Genomic DNA, 20,935 nt, shown 5'->3' with positions numbered 1-20,935 from the left:
GAGAAAGGCACTCCAAAGGAGCTCACAGTTTAATTGGGGGTGGGGGGGAGGGAGGCAGGAAAAGGAATATGACAGCTAGTATTTATAATAGCACTTTAGATGCAAAGCACTTCACAAATATTATCACAAAAATCCTGTAAGTGCTACTTTTTATCCCCATTTTACAGATGAGGAGACAGATGAACATAGGCTAAGTGACTTGCCCAGTGTCACACAGCAAAAAAAGTGTCCTAGGCTGGATTTGAAGTTAGGTCTTTCTGATTCCAGATTCAATGTTCCACTGTGCCATCTAGCTGCCCTTCTAGACCGGACAGCACCCTCTAGACTGGATCTCCAAAAACCATGGCCCCCCGATCCAAGATGAGAAGAGCAAGCTTAGTGAAATGAAACAGGGAAGCTTCTGGCTTCTCATCTTCTTCCATATTTCTTATTGTGTGTGTTTCTAAAAGGTATTCTTACCTTTCTTCTTGAACTAGAATGTAAGCTCCCTAGGGCAGATGCTATGTCTTATAAATCTTTGCATCTTCCCCAATGCCAGGAATTGTGTTCTGCATATGTTAAGTACCTAATAAAGATTCTGTCCCCCAATAGAATATAATCCTCTTGAGGGAAGAGATGGCTTCATTTTTAAATGTCTAGCACCTAGTATAATGCTTGGTATATAGTAGGGACTTAATGAGTGTTGAGCTGAATTGAAATTAACAAATATTTGTTGAGCTGTTGACTGTGCTTCTTGGTACCTGTCTACATTTGGAAAGAAGATAAGCCGTATTCCCATACAGCGAGTAATGGGATTGTACTCCCACCACCCATACCTTTAGATACTGTCAAATCCCCACCCAATTGCAGATGATGCTTTATGTTCAACCACACAGCACTAGGTATGTGCTGTTTATGTTCAACCACTGTTTCTGAACAAATCCAAGTTATGGAAGGCAGGACTCTCCCAAAGAGCTAAGTAATTGACCCAGCAGAGAGCTACCATGCTCAGAACATTCAAAGCTAAAAATAAGTGAGCATTTTTGGTGTTATAACATGCCTAAGACTAACTCCTCCTTTCATCTTTGAGAATCCAACCACTTTTCTTTGTATAAATGATTCCAAAAGGAATATTAAAAAATAGAAGTTATTATAGCTTAAAATTGCATTAAGACTTTTGGAATGCTATCACATACACACATGTATATGTATACACACATGTGTATGAACACACACATATATGTACACACGTGTGCACATAAATATGCCATCCTTTTCATCTTTATGTGCCATGCACTTGTCTTTAGAGAAAAGCATAAAGCACTGTGGCTTGTATACTAGATTTTAAGCATCTTGAGGGCAGAGACCATGCTTATTTATCTGCGAACCCCTACTACTACCAGAAGGCATGGCATTCACATTTCTTTTTCTGTCCCTTTCAGCTTTGTCAGAATAACTCAGAACACTATTGTCCGGTACTGGAAGACACTCTGGCATGCCTCACTCAGGTGGCTAAGTAGCCTACTCTCTGAAGAGAATTTTGAGTGCAGTAATGAGCCATTAGGGAATAGCAGCTTTGATTAAATACAATTTTATTATCTTATTATCTTATGAGACTTGGGTAAGCCAGTATCCCCAAAGGCATTATGTGTGTGTGTGTATAAAATATGTATATTTTCCCTCTAGCCAAGGCTAGATGTCTAAGGGCCTCCTATCTGCTGAAAAAACTGTTCATGGATACCAGGCTATAAAGCTATATAATATACAATATACTATGGAATACTTTTAGACACTATGAATTTTTTTTATTGATTTCAATTTAAAAATCTATAAGTTATTTGTATAATACCTGGTCATGTGTCTGAAAATCATAAAATGATTAGCTTTCCTGTTTCAGTCCTTTGTTTTTATCAGTTGCTGATTTAATTCAGCATAGTGTCTCAAAAGGATTTGGTTTATGGTATTTTTTTTATCTTCCCATGTGCTTTTGGTACTTGTTAAGTAAAGCAAAAAATTATTCAGTCAGCAAGTGAGCCAAGCATTGGGAATACAAAGAAAACCAAAAATAATCCTTGACTTCAAGTAACTTAGATTCTAAGGGAGGAGCCAGTGAGTATATAACTAAGTACACAGAGTATAATAGACTGTGAATTCCTTGAGGCTGAAGATCAGGTCTCATTTTTCCTTGCGTATTTCTTAATGCCTAACATAGCACATTGCACATTGAAGGTGTACAGTATTAGTAATAATAGCTAGCGTTTATATATTTAAATATATATTTACATATGGCACCTACCATATGTCAGGCACTGTGCTAAGAGCTTTACAAATATTATCTCAGAACCTCACAACAACCCTGGGAAGTAGGTGCTGTTATTATCACTATTTAACATTTGAAGAAACTGAAGCACAGAAAGAGTAACTTACCCACATTCCACAGCTGGGGTCACATTTGAGATTAGGTTTCCTTGACTGAGTATTCTATCCACTGTACCACCCAGCTCTCTGTTTCTAGAATGGTTGAATGCAAGCTCCTTGACTTCTGTCTTCTCTTTTTTTATTTAGAGTGAAATGTCAGTAACCAATTCAGCTCCTTGGCTATTCTCCTATGGGCAGTTAGCTATTTTAAAAAATAAAATCATGATGATAAATTTTTTTTGGATTGTGACTATCTTTCTCAGTATTGTTTTGCTTTTATTTAAACTCTAATAACACTGTTTTGTAAGCATTGCTAATAAGACTGCATCAGAGTTTGTATTTGCCCAGGGCGAAGTTATGTCTAATCCTGACTTCAAGCCAAGAATTACAAAATGTTTCTGCAAATCTCTTGGTGTTCTGGCTGTGTTGGTTTATGACACTGAAAACTGGCACCAACACCCCCCCCAAAAAAAAACCCCTCCAGACTTACACGAAAATAAGTTATACTGACCACCATCATCAGCTATTTACTTGCTCCCTTTCTTGTGTGCAAAAGTTTCAAGTAGTCACTTACTCATCTTTCCCTAGTTCCGATTCAGGAAAGTTAATATGAAATGTCTTTGCTTACATTGTTAAGCTTAGGGCAAAGCGAAGAAAGTGGCATCATTCCAAAGTATCACTCTCCGTTCATTTTGCTCCAGCAGCTACACACGAAAGTCTTAACTTTTCAAGATGGATTGCAATTTGACAGTTGATGCACAAAGGCAGTTTCCCAGTTCTGAGTAATTTCACATAGTCTAGGGTTCTGGGAACTCCTTACCCCATGTCAGCTCACAGAGTATGCATGTGTGTGAACTTTTCTGAATACTGTATTTTCTTTTCTTTTCTTTTTCTTTTTTTTAACATGCGAACGCTATACAGCCGATTCTCCATTTCTCCTTCAAAGTTAAGTTTTCCCTAAATTCGTAACTCAACAGGCTTCTGGTTGGTTATAAAAACATTCCTGTTCTTCAGCCCCACCTTGCGGCAGGAAGGCAATTCAATGCAGTCCAATCACCTGCACCCTTTACTGAGCCCAGGAAGCATAAGAAATGTTTTAGAAAGTCGAAAATTCTGTGGCATTATTTAAGCAATAACACTCTGTCAGATAAGAACTTGAGGGTCCGAGAAACAAGTCAGGATATTTTAGCTAGCAGGAAGTAGACAACAACAATATGACATGAATTTCATTTTATTGAAGTAAATTCAACCTGTTCCATTCTGAGCCTTTCCTCATTAACTTTGAAAACAATCATTTTACAGAGTGAACAATGTTGGAGCATCCTTTCAAGTCCTAACCCTAATTGCATTTGAGGTAAATTCTATTATAGCTACTTTATGAGAATGATAGGAGCCCAGATTTAGAGTTCCAAACGATCTCAGCAGCCTTGTAGTCCCAACTCCTCATTTTGCACATGAGGAAACTAAAGCCCAGGACACACAAAAAGCTCATTGGGTCATAGATTTAGAACTAGAAGGATCCGATCGAGACCAGCTAGTCCAACTCCATTTTACAGATGAGGAAGCTGGGGGCCAGAGAGGGAAAGTGACTCACCCCGCAGGTGGACAGTGCCTAGAACAGGGTGGTATGTGCCTAACAAATGCCTGATGAATTAAACTAGCAAAGGCCTAAAAATAAATTTCCATTGAGAAAAACTTGGAGAGCATACAAAACTTCTCTTTCCTTCCCTATATGAAGCAGTTAGGGTAGATTTGGAGTCATTTTCCTTGGCACCCATTGGAGTCAATTTCTTTGGCAGCCAAAGGAGTCAGTTTCCTTTACGTCCTATGGATGTCAATTTCCTTGACAGGCGGTGGGAGTCAATATACTTGACATTCATGAGAGTCAATTTCCCTGGCTTATAACGGAATCAATTTCCTTAACATCCAAAGATGTCAATTTTCTCGGCAAAAGGAGGATTTGGATGGGTTGAAAGGCTATGTCTGCAATGAGGGGGTTTCCCAGGGAGGAAGAATCGGTTGCTTCCATGATTACGCACCCTCCCACCTTCGTCGGATCGAAGCCGCACCGAGAAGCCTCAAAGATGCATGCTTGCAAACAGTCCCAGGGCAGGCAACACCGACCTCTTGTTTACGATTAAAAGAATAGTATTTTAGAAGCCTCCTCTAGGACTAGGCTGGAACCGTTCCCCTATACCGGACAGTTTATCTGGGTTCCTCAGGGCAGCTGGCGGACATCGACGGGGGGAGGAGGGGGAAGGGAGAAGGGGGGGGGTTGTCCTGGGCGTGCGCGCGAGCGAAGGCGCCCAGCCCCCGTAGTCGGGGCAAGCGCCAGCCCGCCTCCGGCAACGATGCGTCTCGAGGGCGGTGGGCGGTGGCGGCGGCGGTGGCGGCGCTCGCGCCCCAGCCTCCGCCTCCGATTGGCTGGCGCGGGCGCCGACGTCAGAGCCCGGCTGGCCGAGCGGCGGCCCCTGCTCGGGCTCCGGCTCAGTCGGCTCGAGTGCGCGTTGCGGCGAGGAAGTGTGGCGGCCTCGGTCCTCCCTCCCTCCCTCCCTCTCACTCTCTCCGGGTGTGTAAGCGTGTGAAAACCTCCCTGTCCCTCCCTCCCGGTCTCCTCGCGGGCTCCTGCTGCGCCCACCGCTGCCGGCCGCTCCTCGCTCTTCCTCGCCGGCTCCCCCCTCGCTCCCTCCTCCTCCTTCCTCCTCCCCCGCCCCTTCCTCCACCTCCGCTCCGAGTCTCCCCCCTCACGCACCCCCTTCCCCCGCAGCCCCACTCACGCACTCACACCCACTCGCACTCACAGCCACGCTCTGACACGGACCTCTCCCCTCCCCACGCGCGCCCATCATGACCAAGGACGAGAAGAAACCTTTGGAACAGACTCTGGGCGAGTGGAAGCGCTTCATCTACAACCCGGGAAGCGGCGAGATCTTGGGGCGGACGGCGGAGAGCTGGGGTGAGTGCGGGCCGGGGGGCGACGGTGGTTTGGGCCGGGGGCAGCCGGCGCGGCGTGGAGCGGAGCCCCCGGGCCTCGGGGCGGCCGTGCCCGGGCAGGGGAGAGTGTGCGCCTGTCGCCCTCTCTCCGCTCTCCCTTCCTTCCTTCCTTCCTTTCTTTCTACCGTCCGCCCCCCGCAGGACCCCCGCGCCAGGCAGCTCCTGGACCCGCTACATCCACGGCTAAAAATAGAAGCTGACAGCGGGGAGGGCGCGGGAGGAGGAGCCCCCCGGGCCCCAGCTCCCATTCATTTGGCCGCGCTGGCGTGGAGGGGGCGTCCGCGTGGGGCCGGCCCGGGCGGAGGGCCCATGTGCCGCTGTCTATCTGCCGGGAGGGCCCGGCTTCCTAGGCCCGGGAAGTTCCCTCCTCCCCTCCGCTACCCGCGCCGGGCTTTCCTTCCGTTACTCCGGGCAGGGCTCGCTCCCCTGCGTGGAAAAGGGGGCACACGTGTTTCCGCGGGTCCCGGTGCCCTCCGTGGCCGGGAAGCCGGTGCCGGGTCGGTGTGAAAGCGGCTAGGGCAGGACTCTAGCTCCCCCAGAGGCGGGCCCCCTCACGCCCAGGCTGGAAGCCCCTCTGCCGGGAGTTGGACCAGCCCCTTCTTGTGCCCGGGGAGCCGGGCAGGGCGGGGGGCTCGCCCCCAGCTGGCTTCTTTGTGCCAGCCCCAGCGCAGAGGGCCTGGGCTCGGATGCCAACTTACACTCGGAGCGATTCGGAGAAATCAGACCCTGCCCCACTGGGTGGGGGAGAGGAAATTTCCACTGCCGTCGGTGTCTTGTGACTTCTTCATTGGCACCCCCACCCAGCAAGAAGTGTGTGTGTTTTAAATGTGTGGGTCGAATGAATGCAGTGGTGAAATAATCACAGAAGCACATTGTATCCAAAGTAGGCTGGCTTTGCGGAGTTACAGGACACTTGAAAATGTTCCTCCCCTTTTTATGACAGGCGTTTGGTTCGCTGTGAACTTTCTTCCAAGGAAAAACTCAGGGTTCCTGGCCGTTAAAAGTCTTCTTTGCTTTTAGGTTTAGGTTTTAACAAGTACCTTTTCAGAGTGTAATTAAATAAAATTCTGGTTTTGTGGTTAAGCAACCCCCCCCCCCCCCCCCCCCGCTGTATCTGTATCTGTAGAGTGCCGATATAATTTTAACAGATTTAAACGTTCAGCAGTCTTTGTAGATGTGTTTATAGCTGGTTAAGAAGCAGTGTTGTTGTTTGTCCTTCGTTTTCTAAGAGGACCATGACATCCAGAAGGTGATGCCATGACTTGCAAGTGAAGTGGATTTGAGTGAGGGAGAGCTATGCAAAGTCACCGTCCTCACTTTCTACCCCCTGAGATCAGGAGGACTGGAAATGGCCCCAAGAAGCAGTGAGTGCTGTCTTCCACTAAAAGTGGAAAGGGAGATGACTAGCCCATACCTGAATAAGAATCCTCTCCACTGAAGGCCATTCCTAGTCTTTGCTGGAAAACCTCTTTTTAAGGTGTCAAAGATCTTTGGAGGTGGGAGGGGATCTTACAGATCCTCTAGTCCAACCCACCCTCATTTTATCAATGAGGAAACTGAGGCAAGATGACTTGCCCACATGGCCAGCCTCAAACCCAGACCACCTGCATCCAGAGCCAGGACTTTATGGACTTGTTTCATTTTATATTTTGTACATGCAGAGTTAACTTCCTAGAGTGTAGAACATTGGCTGACGTTTAAGAAAAGTTTGAAGGTAGTAAATTAGTGTTAACTGAGTCAGAAAGACCAGGTTTCAAGTCCCCCCTTTCAAGGCTGTCGGTTAACCCTGCCCTCTCTGTCCCCTCAAGCATCTGGCCTTGCACATAGTAGGTCTTCAAAGAGAGACAGTAGTGAAAGGAACATTAGCGTTGAAGTCAAAAGACCTGGTTTCAGAGTCTCCATTTATTAGCTACGTGGTCATGGCCAGGTCACTCGGGCCTCAGCTGCTGTTATAGAATGCTGTAGTCCCTGCCTTGAAATAGGCCCTTCCGAAAATAAAGGACTTACTTATATTTAGACTGAGAAAGAACATTCATCAGCTCCATCATAGACTTGTCATATACTAGATGGAGAAACTGAGCCCCAGAGAGGTTGCAGATTCTGGAGCCAGGCTTTCTGGGTCGTAGAGCACAGTTGCCTCCCATAGCTGCTGCTGAGGAACAGGACTCTGAACCATAGGGGCCTGGTGACTTGATTCATCAGCAACCACTTGGTATATTCTTACCACCTCTTCATGTATATTGAGTATCAGTTCTTTATTATTCATTTGTGTTTTTACATTTCCAGTGTTGTATTGAGGTCTTGGCAGAGGAAATAGAAGTATGATCTGGATCGAACATTTCTGCCATCTTGTCAGTTATCATCCTGGTCACCCCCAGCTGTGGTTCTAACTCTTCTCAGATCCTGTTATTTTCTCCAATATAACTTTTTTTTGAAGCCCTCCCTTTGTTTTTTATTGTCCTTTAGCTTTTCTAAGCTCATTCTTCACTTGAGCTCTCCCAGTGATACTCTTCCAGTGATGTGCTTTTGTATTCATCTGATGTGGCCCATTCCATTGTCTGTACATGTCTTTTAAAAATTAAAGTGTGCCAACAAGTTCTCTGTACTTCAGTGTTGTACTCTTCACACTGCTCCCCACTTTCCTCTTTTTCAAAATAGCTTCCCTGTATATTCAGGATTTCATCCTTAACTGTTTCTGATCCCTTCCAGATGCTGTCTTCAGGGGCTTCATGAGATCCTTCTCTTCTTCCTCCAAACTCATCCAGAGAAATCTTCTCTTCCCCAAATCTAGAGTTCATGTTGGTCTTCCCAACTTTGGTCTCTTTTTGCCAAGGTTTTCATCATTTCTACCCCAGTAGCCAGTTCCTGTTAGTAAGAACTACAATAGAATTTCCCTTTGCTGTTCTTCTGCTTCTTGAAGGATGAAATTGTTAAGACAAATTAAGAAGTTAGTAGCTTTTTCTGCTTTTGGCAGAGAAAGAGGGCGCACTACTCTAATCATGCTTCTGTGCCAGGCTTGTGATATTTCACAGATGTTTTGTCTGTTTTCTTTTACTGTCCAAGTGGTCTGTAGTATATAGTTAATTAGAGTATTAATTCTCCATTAGACTGGAAGCTCCTTGAGGGCAGGGACTATTTTGGCTTTTTCTTAATATCCTCAAATGCTTAGCACAGTGCCTGGCACATAATAAGCACTTAATAAATACCATTCTGTTTTCCCTCCCTTAACAAGGGATTGCAGGAAAAAGCCTGGTTTCTGGATTTCTTCACATATGAACACTTACAAAGCTACCCAGTCATTTCCACAGCAGTCTTATTTTTAAAAAACTAGAAAATCATAAATTGCTAGCATCCATGAGATCTTTTTGTCATTTGTAGAAGATGAAGCACAACTGCACAAATGGGGCAATGTGATGTAATAGGGAGAGCTGGGCACTGTCAGAAGACCTAGGTTCTGGTTGGAATTTGCTGTTGGGTAGTTCCATGGTCATGGGCAAGTCACAACCCCCTCTCCCCCAGCTCATTATCGATTCCCTTCCATACAATAAGAAGGTTGGCCCTGGTGATCTCTAAGATCTCTTCCATCCACAGCTGTCCATCTCCATGGGGACAGAGAACTGACCCACCATGGAAACAGGAAGGTGGCTGCCTTGAGGAGCACCTCTCCAGTTTGGTGGGATAGAGGAGCCATAGTGGATGAAGGATTTGGATCTTGGTTATTATGGAGTCGTTTGTCCCATCTGATTTCTTTTGTCTAAGGTCTGCTTATCCAGAGTCACACTGCAGTCATGGTTCTCATTCCATCAAGTCTCAATAACATGTATCTGTGATGTCAAGTTTGCCTCTTTTCATTTGGACCTCTACTTACTTATTGACTCAGCCATGGATGTGTGAGCCCATGGGTTTTACTACTGGATCCTTTCTTGGATTTCTGTCTCCTTTGAACTTCAGACTGCCATTCCAACGTTACAGCTACTCTGTCTATGGGATCTAGTTTGAGAGAGAAATAGAGATGTAAATGTAGAGGCAGTTTTCTCCCACCCTCTCCTTTTCACTTTATAGCCCCTTTGATTAGATTTGCCAGATGCTAGGTTAAGTGCATGCTTATCAGCTGTGGTTTAGGGAATCCTCAGCCAGGTCATTCCCCTATTCTTCAATTGTATTTCAGAAGTCCAAATCTCCTTCTCAGATAGTCTCTTTTACCAGATATTCACTTCCCCAATCAGAATTTCTCTTTGTCCCTTACCTCCAGTAGGCAGCTGTGATAAAAGCACCACATAGGCCCTGGTGAAGGACTTCACTGTGTTGTCCAAGACTTTCTAATCTTTCCCAGTCTCTACTAGGTTCCAGTGGTATCATTTGTACACATAGGAATCATCGAAGCTGGTCTCAAGTAATAAATTGATAAGCATTTAATAGATGTCTACTCTGCTGGTGATACAAAGACAGGCAAAAACGAAGGAAAAACAGCCCCTACTTTTGTTTGAGGCACTCACAATCTAATGAGTGAGACGACTTGCAAACCACTATGTGTAAGCAAGATATACATGGGCAAATGGGAGATAATCACAGAGGAAAAGGCTTCTTTTTGGAAGAAGGCGGGATTTTATCTGGAACTTGAAAGATGTCAGCAGGCAGGGATGAGAAGGGAGAGAATTTCAGGTGTGTGGGTGAAGCCAGTGCAAAGTCACAGTGTCAGGGGATGGGGTATCTTGTGGGAGCAGTCCATTGTCACTGGCTTCTGTACCATATGGAGTGGATCCAGGTGAAGGAACATTGCAAAGGTGCACGGTGGAGGTGGGAGGCAGGCTGTAAAGAGTTTTGAATGCCAAGTAGGATCTTTTCTTTGATCCTAGAGGTGATGGGGAGCAGCCACTGGACTTTATTGAATGGGAGGGTGACATGATATGGTGATACATTTGATGGCTGCAGTATAGGATGGATTGTAAGGGGAAGAGACCTGAGGCACTTTGCCAACAAATAGACTACTATAATTACCTTGGCGTGAAGTGATAATGGCCTGCACTAGGGTAGTGGGGAGAGAAGGAGACCTATGTGAAAGATACTGCAAAATGTGGTGCCTTCAGGACTTGACAACAGATTGGCTGTGGCAGGTGAGAAAGAGTAAGAAGTTGAGGATGGCACCTGAGTTGTGATCCTGGGTGACTGAGAGCGTGATGGCGCTATTAACAGGAACAGGAGAGGGCTGAAAGAGGGAAGATTAACAAGTTCCATTTTGGACACATTGAGGTTAAGATGTCTACAAGATATCAGATGTTCAGGAGGCAATTGAAGATGGAGACTGGAGGTTAGGAATGGTCGAATAGATTTGAGAATCATCAGCATTGAGATGGTAATTGAATCCTTGGGCGTTAATGAGACCACTAAGGGAAATAGTGTAGGGGGGAAGGAACAAGAAGACCCCAGACAGAGCCTTGGGGAGCACCAAAGGTTGGGGGATGATCTAGGTGAAGCCTTGCTGCAAAGGAGACTGTCAGGCAGGAGAACCAGGAGAGCCAGGCTGCCCAGAGATCAGGAAGGTTGAGAACTGAGAAAAGGCCATTAGATTTGGCAGTTAAGAGATGGCTGTAACTTTGCAGAGTAGTTTCAGTTGAATAATAAAGCCAGACTGCAGTGAGTTAAGAGAGTGAGAGGAAAGGGAGTGTAGACCACCTTCTCAAGTCGGTTAGCCAGGAAAGGGAGGAGAGATTCTAGGATGATGACCGGCATGGTAGGAGACCTCAGCTGAGGGGGGTTTAGGATGAAGGAGACATGGCTGTGTTTGTAGGCACTAAGAAAGTAGCCAGTATGGAGTGCCCATTACATGCTAGGCACTGTGCAATGGGGATGCAAAGACAGCTCTTTGGGAGCTTATGCCAGCAGTAGGTGATGGGCCTCCTTTTTGACAAGACTTAGGAGGTTCTCTGTTACATTTCACCTCCATGCCTGCCCTGGGAAGATTGCAACCCTCTCTCTGTAGCCTGAGTGTAGTCACTAACCACCACTACTCGTCTCTTCTCTGAAAAGAGGAATCACCTTCCTAGTGGTTTCTTACCTGGTCACACTTAGGGATTTCAGCCTTGGGAGGACAAAGCAGCAGCTGCACTTTACTCCAAGCATCCAGCTAAGTGTAACCTTACCCTCCTTCCCTCCCTCAGCTCTTCAGGAAGAGCCTCCAATTTATCTTTGAGTTCAAAGTGTATCACACAACACCCCCCCCCCAATCCCATCCCATCCCACTCTAAAAACTACCCCCAGGGTCACTTTTGTGACCCTTTTGACACTTCAGAGACTTTGAGTTTGTTGTTTTTTTCCCCCGACATTGAAGTGTTTTTAGGGAGATGTCATTGTCCCTGATCATTGGTAGAGTGGACAGTTTCTTGAGCTCATTTACTTATTCTATAAGGTGGAACTTTGAACACAAGTGACTTGGTTTCATTGACTGTGGCAGACCTCCAAACACATACAGAATGCCCTCCTCTCCTACTCTTTGAAATCCTCAACCTAGTCTTTCACTAGGCTGCCTTTACATTCAGATTACCTCCTAGTTTTACAGCCACACCCAGCTTCCTTTCCCTGATCTTTGCAAAAGCTTGACGGTTCCACCCAGCTTCTCTTTTCTTCTTTCCCTAACCTCTAATTTTTTTTTTGCTAATTTATATCATTTACCTCACCTTGCCTTTTTCTCCACAGTCCTCTCACCTTCCAGATTGACCTCTTATTCCTTTAGTTTGAATTGTTTTCCTTTAAACTTTCCCTTTTATTCTCCCAAATTTAGCCTCTGGCTTTCTTTACAAATCCAAAACTCTGCAAATCACTTTCACAGTTTCTTTTTCCATCTTGCTGCCTTCACATCTTCCTTGTGCTGAATAAAGAAGTATAACAATCGTTGGGCCTGTGTTTACGGATTTTTTTTTTTTTTGCCTAGGACTTGCCTAGGACTCATCTCCAGCTTATCCCCAAGCACATTTAATTTAGCAAACTTAGTGAGTACCTACTGTGTGCAAGAACCCTAAATGACAAGACTGAGGAGTTTGAAAGGCAAGAGGAACTCAATGAAGTTTTGAAGTGGGATGAAGTGTTCAGAATTGAACACTAGAAATATTAATCTGGCAGAGTCTCAATTTAGAGGGAAGTAGAGTAATAGTAGTAATGGGAATGATCAGAGAGATATTGCAGAGATAAAATTGACTATTACCAGCATTCATAACTGGGAGAAACATGGCGGTCCTGCCAGAGAGAAATTAGGAAGGGAGGAGCAGGTTTACAGCAAAGATGAGTTTGGTTTCAGACATGTTACAGTTGAAATCTCCATCCTTAACAAAATTAATCTTGCAGTTTGAAATTGTATGGGATTAGAATGGAGGGAGACAACAGAGGGGGAAACTGGTTTGGAGACATTTTGCTTGAAACGGGGTTGTGAAACATTTTAGAACCAATTGGATTTGATGTCTGAAAAATTAATTGGTGAGAGGTCAGAATTAAAGTGTTTAGCCGTCTAAGGCAGGAGGTGGTGCAGTGGAGAGAGTGCTGGACTTAGAGTCAGAAAGACCTGAATTCAAATTCTACCTCAGGCACTCAGGAGCCTGGGTGAGCCACTTAACCTCTCTCTGCCTCAATTTCCTCATCTTTAAAGTGGGGATAATAATTGTACCTGTCTCCTTGGGTTGTTGTAAGGATAGAATGAGATGACAGTTGTAAAACATTTTGCAAATGCCAAAGAAAGCACTGTATAAATGCTAGCTATTATTATTATTAGCCTAGTTGATTAGAAGAATAGTGGTGCTATTCCTAGAAATAAGGAAGCTTGGAGGAGAAGAGGGTTTTGGGAGAAAGAATGAGGGGTTTTTTTGGACTTACTGAGCTTGAGGGGCTGATAAGACAGTCAAGATGGAGATGTCCAGTAGCCAGTTGGGAAGGTTGGTTGGCAGTAAAGGGATGGAAATTCAGACTGGGAGTTCTCTATATAAAAGTGGTCATTCAGGCCATGGAAGAGGGTACAGAGAACCATGTGGGGGCAGCCTCATGTGGGACAGCTATGTGGGGGAGGGAAGAGAAGCTAGGCAGGAAGGTGTTGCTGTGTCTCGGAAACTAGGACATTATCAAGAGGATAGCGGTAGGTAGTCAGACATCAGGGAAGAAATCACAAACAAAACCACTGGATTTGGCGATTAGGAAGCAGGCTGTTGGTGAGGAATTTCTGTTGGATTCTAAGGAGCTGAATCAATGATTGATAAAGAGGTGGCCCTCACCAAGGCCAGTATTTATACATGTACTCTTGACCCCATCCTCTGCCATGTTTTCCCCAACTTTTCTTCCTTCCTCCCTCAATCATCACTCTCTCCAGATCTCCTTGTTTCTCTTCCCTGCTGTCTGCACACACAGCCAAGTCTCCCCCCCCATTCCCCTATATCCCTGCCAGCAGTTAAGCCTAGACCTTTCTGTGATTTTTCAGCCCCAACACCTTGAAAAGCTGTCTCCACTTCTACTGTTTTCATGACGCTGTCATTATAGTTTCTCTACCCACCTGCCTTATCACTCCTCAGTCTCCTTCAGTAATTCATCATCTGTGTCACTACCCCCAGATTTGTGTGTAGTCCACATCTGGTCTGTCTTCTTTTTTCACGTTAAGATTTCCTGTGTGTCACCTTGGCTCCCTTGGGGTCAGTGTCTCTGCTGATGACTTCTCCTACACACACACCTCTAGGGTCTCCTGATTTGCCAGCCCTTCCTGAATTGGATGGCCCATGTGCATCTTAAACTTGCCTTATCCAAAATTAGAACTTGTTCTTTCCCCCAGACCCATCTTTGTTCCATGCACTTGCCTGTTTCTGTTGAAATCCCCAGCCTCTGTCCATTCACCCAGCTTGGCAATCTTGGCAACTTTGAAGTCACCTTCCCTCCTCTCACTAACGCTGCATCCCCATTCAGCCACCGGATCTCACCAGCATGTCTGGCCTATGTCCCTTTCCTCACTGCTTAGGTGGACAGCACCTCTCTCTCTCACTTTCCCGCTCCGACAGTTGCCTATTTGTTTTCTCTTCCTCCAGCTCCCCTCCCCCCACCTCCATCCTTCACACAGCTGTCGAAGCAACTTTGTGAAAGCGCCAGTCTAAATGTGTCCCATCCCCTCTCCCCATTCATTCTGTAAGGTCCAGTGGCCCCTTCTTACTTCTGGAACCAGAGAAATTCCTCTGGTTGGGATTAAGAGCTACCTTTCTCCCATACAGCCAGCCACACTGGCCTGTACTTATTCGTCTGCATCTGTACCTCATTGAATCCCTGACTTCCTTCAAGACTGCAGGGCCACCTTCCACCTTCCAAAGGAAGCTTTTTCTCATCCCCTAGCTCCCTCTTCCAAACTACCTTGTATTCATTTTATACACATCATGAGTATACTTACACACACACGCACACACACACACACACACAGTCTTTGCCATTGGAATGTAAGCTTTCTGAGGGTAGGGGCTGGTTCCCTTTTGTCTTTGTAACACAAGTTCTTAATGTCATTCAAATGGTGGGCACTTAATATTTGATGACTGATGAGGAAGTAGAGGTACTGAGTTCCACAAGTTTGTCTGTCATTAGGCTGTTAGATGGCACAGTGAATAGAATGCTGGGCTTGAAGTCAGGAAGAACTGAGTTCAAATCTGGCCTTAGATACTAGCTGTGTGACCCTGGGCAAGTCCCATAAACTCTGTATGCCTCAGTTTCCTCAACTGTAAAATGTGAGGAAAAATGAGAACAATTATGAAAAGGACTTCAGTAGTAAGTGTACGTGTGAAAATGATAATTGTCCAACAGTGGACAAAGCTAAGGTATAAAATATTAACTATCATACCTGAGCAGTTCTTAAAAGATTGAACAACTAATTCTGTGTATTTTGCCAATAATGATTTTATGTGGAGATCTTTAAAATCACTTTCAAACATCTCAGTTGAAACAATGACACTTTTTTGGGTGTGCTTTACAATAGTAGTGTAAAACTCAAATAGAAATGGGGTCCACTAAATGGTGCCATTACACACACACACAAGCATGTGTGTATGTGCTTATATTTAAATTGAGTTATTTTAATATTAAAATATTAAAATTATTAGACATATTAAATATTTTCTATTATTGAAATAATATATTTTTATAAATAAACATAAGATTCCTTGCAGGCTGCATGTGGGTTTAGTTTTGAAGTAATATTAACTATGTTTTATTGTATTTTTATTGATTTTTAAATATTTCCCAATTACATTTTTTTTTTGGTTAGTTAATGGAATTAAGTGACTTGCCCAGAGTCACACAGCTAGTAAATGTTATGCGTCTGAGGCCGGATTTGAACTCGGGCTTCCTGAGTCCAGCGCCAGTGCTTTATCCACTTTGCCACCTAGCTGCCCCTTCCCAATTGCATTTTAATCTGGTTCAGCTACACTTGAGGTTGTTGGAAGCTGTGTATGACACTTCTATTTTACAGTATATGCATATTAACAATTGAGTCAAAATGACAAGGTTTTTTTGTTTCTGTAGCTGTCAGTTTTTAATGCAGTTCCAGCACACAACAAGAAATCCAAACTCTTACTTTAATGACGTTTGCTTCCTGTTCAGTCTGTTGCTAAAAGTGGGGCTTCACCTGTGCTCCTCTCCCCCCATTGCATTCTCTGGTGGGTTGGGTAAAAGTAGAAAGCAAATGCAGTTGAAGAAGAGAAGAGCAAGGCTCCACTCCCAGGATCTCCCAAGGGATTGCCCAGCAAGCCTCACCAATAAGCGGTCGTCACTTGACGTCCGTAGCGTGAGCATTCTTTGGCCTGTCCCCTTTCTGCGCAGCAGTATCTCCAGTGCTTGCTTAGGGGACACACGCCAGTTTTGTAAAGCTGAACTCGCTACGACTGTGGGCTAAAACACCCACACAACATAATCTACTTCTAGATCATATTGGTGACAAGTAGCATTTATTGGACAGTGTATGAAATAGAATCACGGTTTGAGGGCTGGACTTGGGATCTAATCCAGCTCCTTTTTAGAGATGAGAAAACTAGTGCTCAGGCTGAAACCGAGATTTCCTTCTGACTGTTGGTCGCTGTTTTCAGCATTCATGGAGACAGTGGATTCCAGTCCCAGCTGCCATGCTTTGCAGTTCTCAGCTGCTGGCGCCGGGCAGGACCTTAGTATCATCTTGTTCTGCCCCTCTTTTGTAGGCGGATGCACTGGAGCCCAGATTGGCTGGGACTCACAGTTGGTTAGGGAGAGATTGTAACGTGTCATCTCTTGACTTTTGTGGACTTGACAGTTGGCCGCTGTCATCTGGGTCAGTCACATGGGCCTCAGACTCAGCTTTGCTTCTAATGCAGCTCTCTGGGGTGCCTTTTCCTCTGAATCCCCTGCTTTCATGCTGTGAGGCGCCTCTCTCAGTGCTCTGCTTGGGCCATCCCACTCCTATCTGGGTGCTTGGCTCCAGGGCCAAAGGCAAGTGGGCTTCATTTCCCAGGGCCACATGGTTGTGAGCGGGCTTTCATGGCATCCTTTGTCCTGGGAAATCCTATAACCTGCTAACCAAGCTTTACAAGATACATGCACTGTTGGGTGCATACAAGAAGACTTGCCTTACCCCCAGTGACGGTCAGCGGTGAGTGTGGGCACCTCCACAGTGTTAGTAACCTCCCATTATTTGTTAGAGAACACTTCACATGGCATTTGAGATTTAGTGTGTTCTTTGGGAATCTACTGGCAGTGTTCTAGGGGCCAGACATCTGTTTTGGAATAATACGGTTTTTGTGAAATTGGAGAGCTGACAGAGGCCTTTGAGATCATCTCATCCAGCCTCCCAGTAGGCAGCTGATAGAGTCTAGTGGAGGGACCATTGGGTCTTCTGGCTTAATTAACTCATTAATGCTTGAGTTACCCCACAGCTTGCTCACAGCTTTGGGAGAAAAAAGTGCCTTGTAATGATCAGATATCCATGTGTAATGAGCATAGTGGCCAGGAAGCACACTCCTTAGCAGTGTCTGAAAAGACAGTCTTTTCCACATTGCAAATAAAGACCTGGCCCATTGCAGAGTTTATACTGTTGATCACCTTCATTCTCAACTTCATTGTTTCTTAATCCCCTTTGGATAGGAATGTGATGGGAACTTTTAAAAATGATAGCCCATTTTTATCTATGTTAAATGATTAAGAAATATATAAAGTACTCTAGTAAATAATGGCGACAGCCTGGTCTCGGGCCCAATTCCTGTAGGGCCCAGGCTGGCAAAATGGCAGCTTAAGGGCAAGAGAGCAACCTTAGTGGTCTACAGCTCTGAGATCCTGGGGCTGGGAGGAAGGGGGTCCTGGGTCCAGACCAGCCCTCTTCTGCCCACAGCTTCTACCACACCCCAGGAGATATACAATAAATAAAGTGGTTTACATTGAAAAAGACCTAAAGTGTGCTTGTGGAAGTGGGCACCAGAAGGGCTACAGCTTGTGAATTATTGACAAGTGGCAGAGTTTTCTGCATGGGGGGGTGCAGCTAGGTGGCGCAGTGGATAGAGCACCAGCCCTGAAGTCAGGAGGACCTCAGTTCAAATCTGGCCTCAGACCAAACACTTGACACTTACCAGCTGTGTGACCCTGGACAAGTCACTTAACCCCAATTGCCTAAAAAAACAAACAAACAAACAAAAACAACAACAAACTGTTTTTTTCAGACAAAAGCCAGACATAGGCACGCAGGAAATTCTTATGCCCAAAATGTTCTCTGATATACCTATCACTTTAGAACAAATTCACATTTTCAAAACAAGCATTATAGAAGCAATTGTAATTTGAAATAAGCCTGGAAAAGGTAATTTGGAGCCTGCTTGTGAAGACGCCCTTTGTCTAAAAGGGTAAAAAAGCCATGAGGACTGTACCTAAGGGAAATATAGGAGAGAGAATCAAAGACTTGGCACCTGATTTGATGGATAGGTGGGGTGGAGGACATCAAACCTGGATGACTGGAAGGATGACAGAAAGAGACCTTAGGAGGAGAAGGGGCAGGTTCTGGTGGAAGAAGATGGTGTGGTACTGGCAAGACATCAGAGTGGGAATAGGAATAGAAAAGATCTAGAGAAACTCCTTCCTAGAGGTGATCTTCCAGTAATATTGTAGAAGGGATTTTTGTTGAGGTGTGGGTTCAGTTAGCCTCAGAGACCTTCTGACTCTGAAATTCTGTGACATCAGTTGAAAATATGCACCATTATTCACTCATCATTTAATAGAAAAAGCCTAGCATAGAGGAAAGACCAGTGAACCTGGAGTGAGATAGAGAGGATTTGGGTTCAAATCCTGCCTTGAAACTTGGACAAATGTAGTTAATCTGTCTGGGCTTCAGTTTCTTGATCTATAAAAGAGATTTGATTCCATGGTCTCTGAAGTCTTTTGTAACTCTAAATATAAAAACCCTTGATTCATTACTCCTTTTGCAACAATCTAGATTATTTTAAATAAAATGCTCATATAGAGGTGGTGATTATTTGAAGTCACGGATCAACTAAATTCTTGCATTAGAATATCTTTTTAAACTCGAATTTAGAGGAAGGCTGAGATTTGCTCCCATCTTAAATAATTAGGCTTGGATTGATCAGATGTTGACAAATAACCCTCCCTCCCAATGGCTGTTTTGGATTCCATTCAAAGATGCTGGTAGAATTCCTGCTGTCTTTTCATACATTTTTCTTTCCATGTTTTAGAAATTAGTGAGCTTTTTAACTTTTTATAGTGGCATAGCAGTGAATCTTTTAAGTGGAGAAAACCAAACAAGTATTATAAATCCAACAGATAGCTTATCTCTTCTTTCTGATTCTCTTTTGGCTATAACCTAATATTAGCTTTTTGTTATTAAAATACTTAATAGAAGATCTTGATTTTGACTGTCAGGTTACCAGCATAGCAAATACGGGTAAATACAGTTATGTCCTTAAAAGTATCATCCTTAAAATATCCCTTTGTCAGTTTTTAAACAAGGCCAACAAAAAGGTAAAGAAGAAGGAAAGTAGAACAAATTCCAGGAGAAACAAGAGCTAAAAGACTTATAGTGTCTTTTAAGTAGGTTTACTAAAAATATGTGTGTTTCTCAGCAATAATGGAATATCTACAAAAATTGGCCATGTATCAGGGCTCAGAGATTGCAAAAAAAAAAAAATCTAAAAGGAAAGAAATAATATAGTGCAATAAAAGTAGTAATCAGTTCAGAGACCAGAAAGAAAAGATAAATGGAGCCTTAACAATGAAATTCTAGATAACGAACAAAGAACAAATCACCAAAACAGTAATTCTGTGAACAAAGTGATGGTGATGACAAATACCAGAATTTCTGGGATGCAGCTAAAGCATTCTGAAAAATCATCCCTACAAATATCCGTTAACAAGATAAAAAGAGTGGACTAATGAACTAAATATGCATTTTAAGAAAATTAGAAAACAAATAAACAAGCCTAAAATAACTACAAAGAGGAGACATTTAAAAATTAGGGGAGAAATAGATAAACTAGATACCCACCTCAAAACAACTGTAGGAATGACATAAAACAAAAAGCTGTTCTTTGAAAAGACTATTCAAATGGATAAACCAATCAGATTAAAAGAAAGAGGGCAGAAAAATAAAATCATCAAAAAAAGCAAATGAACCAGGAGAAATCACAACTAAACCAAAAGAAATGAAAAGAATTGAGACCCTACCCTATACAACCATAGGCTAAAAAAATTGAGGACATAAAAGAAATCAGTGAGTACCTTCAAATCGTCACAAATACAAAGTAACAGAAGGCCCAATAGACGTAATCCAGTCTCAAGAAAAGAAAGAGTTTGTTGTAAAGGAACGACCAAAGAAAAAGCCTCTTCCTTCACCTGATGGATTCACAGGCAAATTATTTCCAACTTTTGAAGAACATTTAATATTAATACTACGCAAATTATTCTTAAAAATTGAGAGGGAAAAAAGCACCCTGCCAGAAGGATAGCTATATAGACCAATATTATTAATGAATATTGATTTCAAAAATCTTAAATAAAATCCCATCAAACCTCTACAGAGATTCATCTAGGAATTCCATTCATCATGACCAGTACTGTGTTTTTTAAAATAGTATTTTGGACAACTCTGAGGTACCACATCACACCTATCAGATTGGCCAACATGACAAAACAGGAAAATTATAAATGTTGGAGAGGATGTGGGAAAATTGGAACACTAATACATTGTTGGTGGAGTTGTGAAATGATCCAACCATTTTGGAGAACAATTTGGAACTATGCCCAGAGGGCTACAAAAATGTTCATACCCTTTGATCCAGCAATAGCACTTCTAGGGCTATATCCTAAAGAGATCAAACAAATGGGAAAAGGACCCACATGTACAAAAATATTCATACCAGCTCTTTTTGTGGTGGCAAAGAATTGGAAATTGAGAGGATGCCCATCAGTTGGGGAATGGCTGAGCAAGTTGTGGTATATGAATGTAATGGAATACTATTGTTCTGTAAGAAATGATGAACAGGCTGACTTCAGGAAAACCCTGGGAAGACTTATATGG

At 43.8% G+C, this 20,935-nt stretch overlaps 1 protein-coding gene across 2 annotated transcripts in view; it reads left to right on the top strand.

Annotated features, from left to right (window-relative positions):
- Positions 1 to 4,859: 4,859 nt before the first annotated feature.
- The window catches only part of ATP1B3 (ATPase Na+/K+ transporting subunit beta 3), a 35,598-nt gene continuing 19,522 nt past the window's right edge, over positions 4,860 to 20,935 (top strand). The window contains exons 1-2 of one of the 2 annotated variants that reach the window (XM_020970956.2): positions 4,860 to 4,966; positions 5,201 to 5,353. In XM_020970956.2, the coding sequence (XP_020826615.1) occupies positions 5,245 to 5,353 (109 nt within the window). In that variant the 5' untranslated portion in view covers positions 4,860 to 4,966; positions 5,201 to 5,244. Of the gene's footprint in view, positions 5,354 to 20,935 lie in introns of both variants that reach the window. The other variant, XM_020970955.2, reaches the window with a different exon arrangement.

Source organism: Phascolarctos cinereus, unplaced genomic scaffold, assembly GCF_003287225.1.
Source record: "Phascolarctos cinereus isolate Bilbo 61053 unplaced genomic scaffold, phaCin_HiC Scaffold_7;HRSCAF=346, whole genome shotgun sequence".
NCBI lineage: Eukaryota > Metazoa > Chordata > Mammalia > Diprotodontia > Phascolarctidae > Phascolarctos > Phascolarctos cinereus.
The sequence above is the reverse complement of the archived record's forward strand: the minus strand, read 5'-3'. Positions and strand labels throughout refer to the sequence as shown.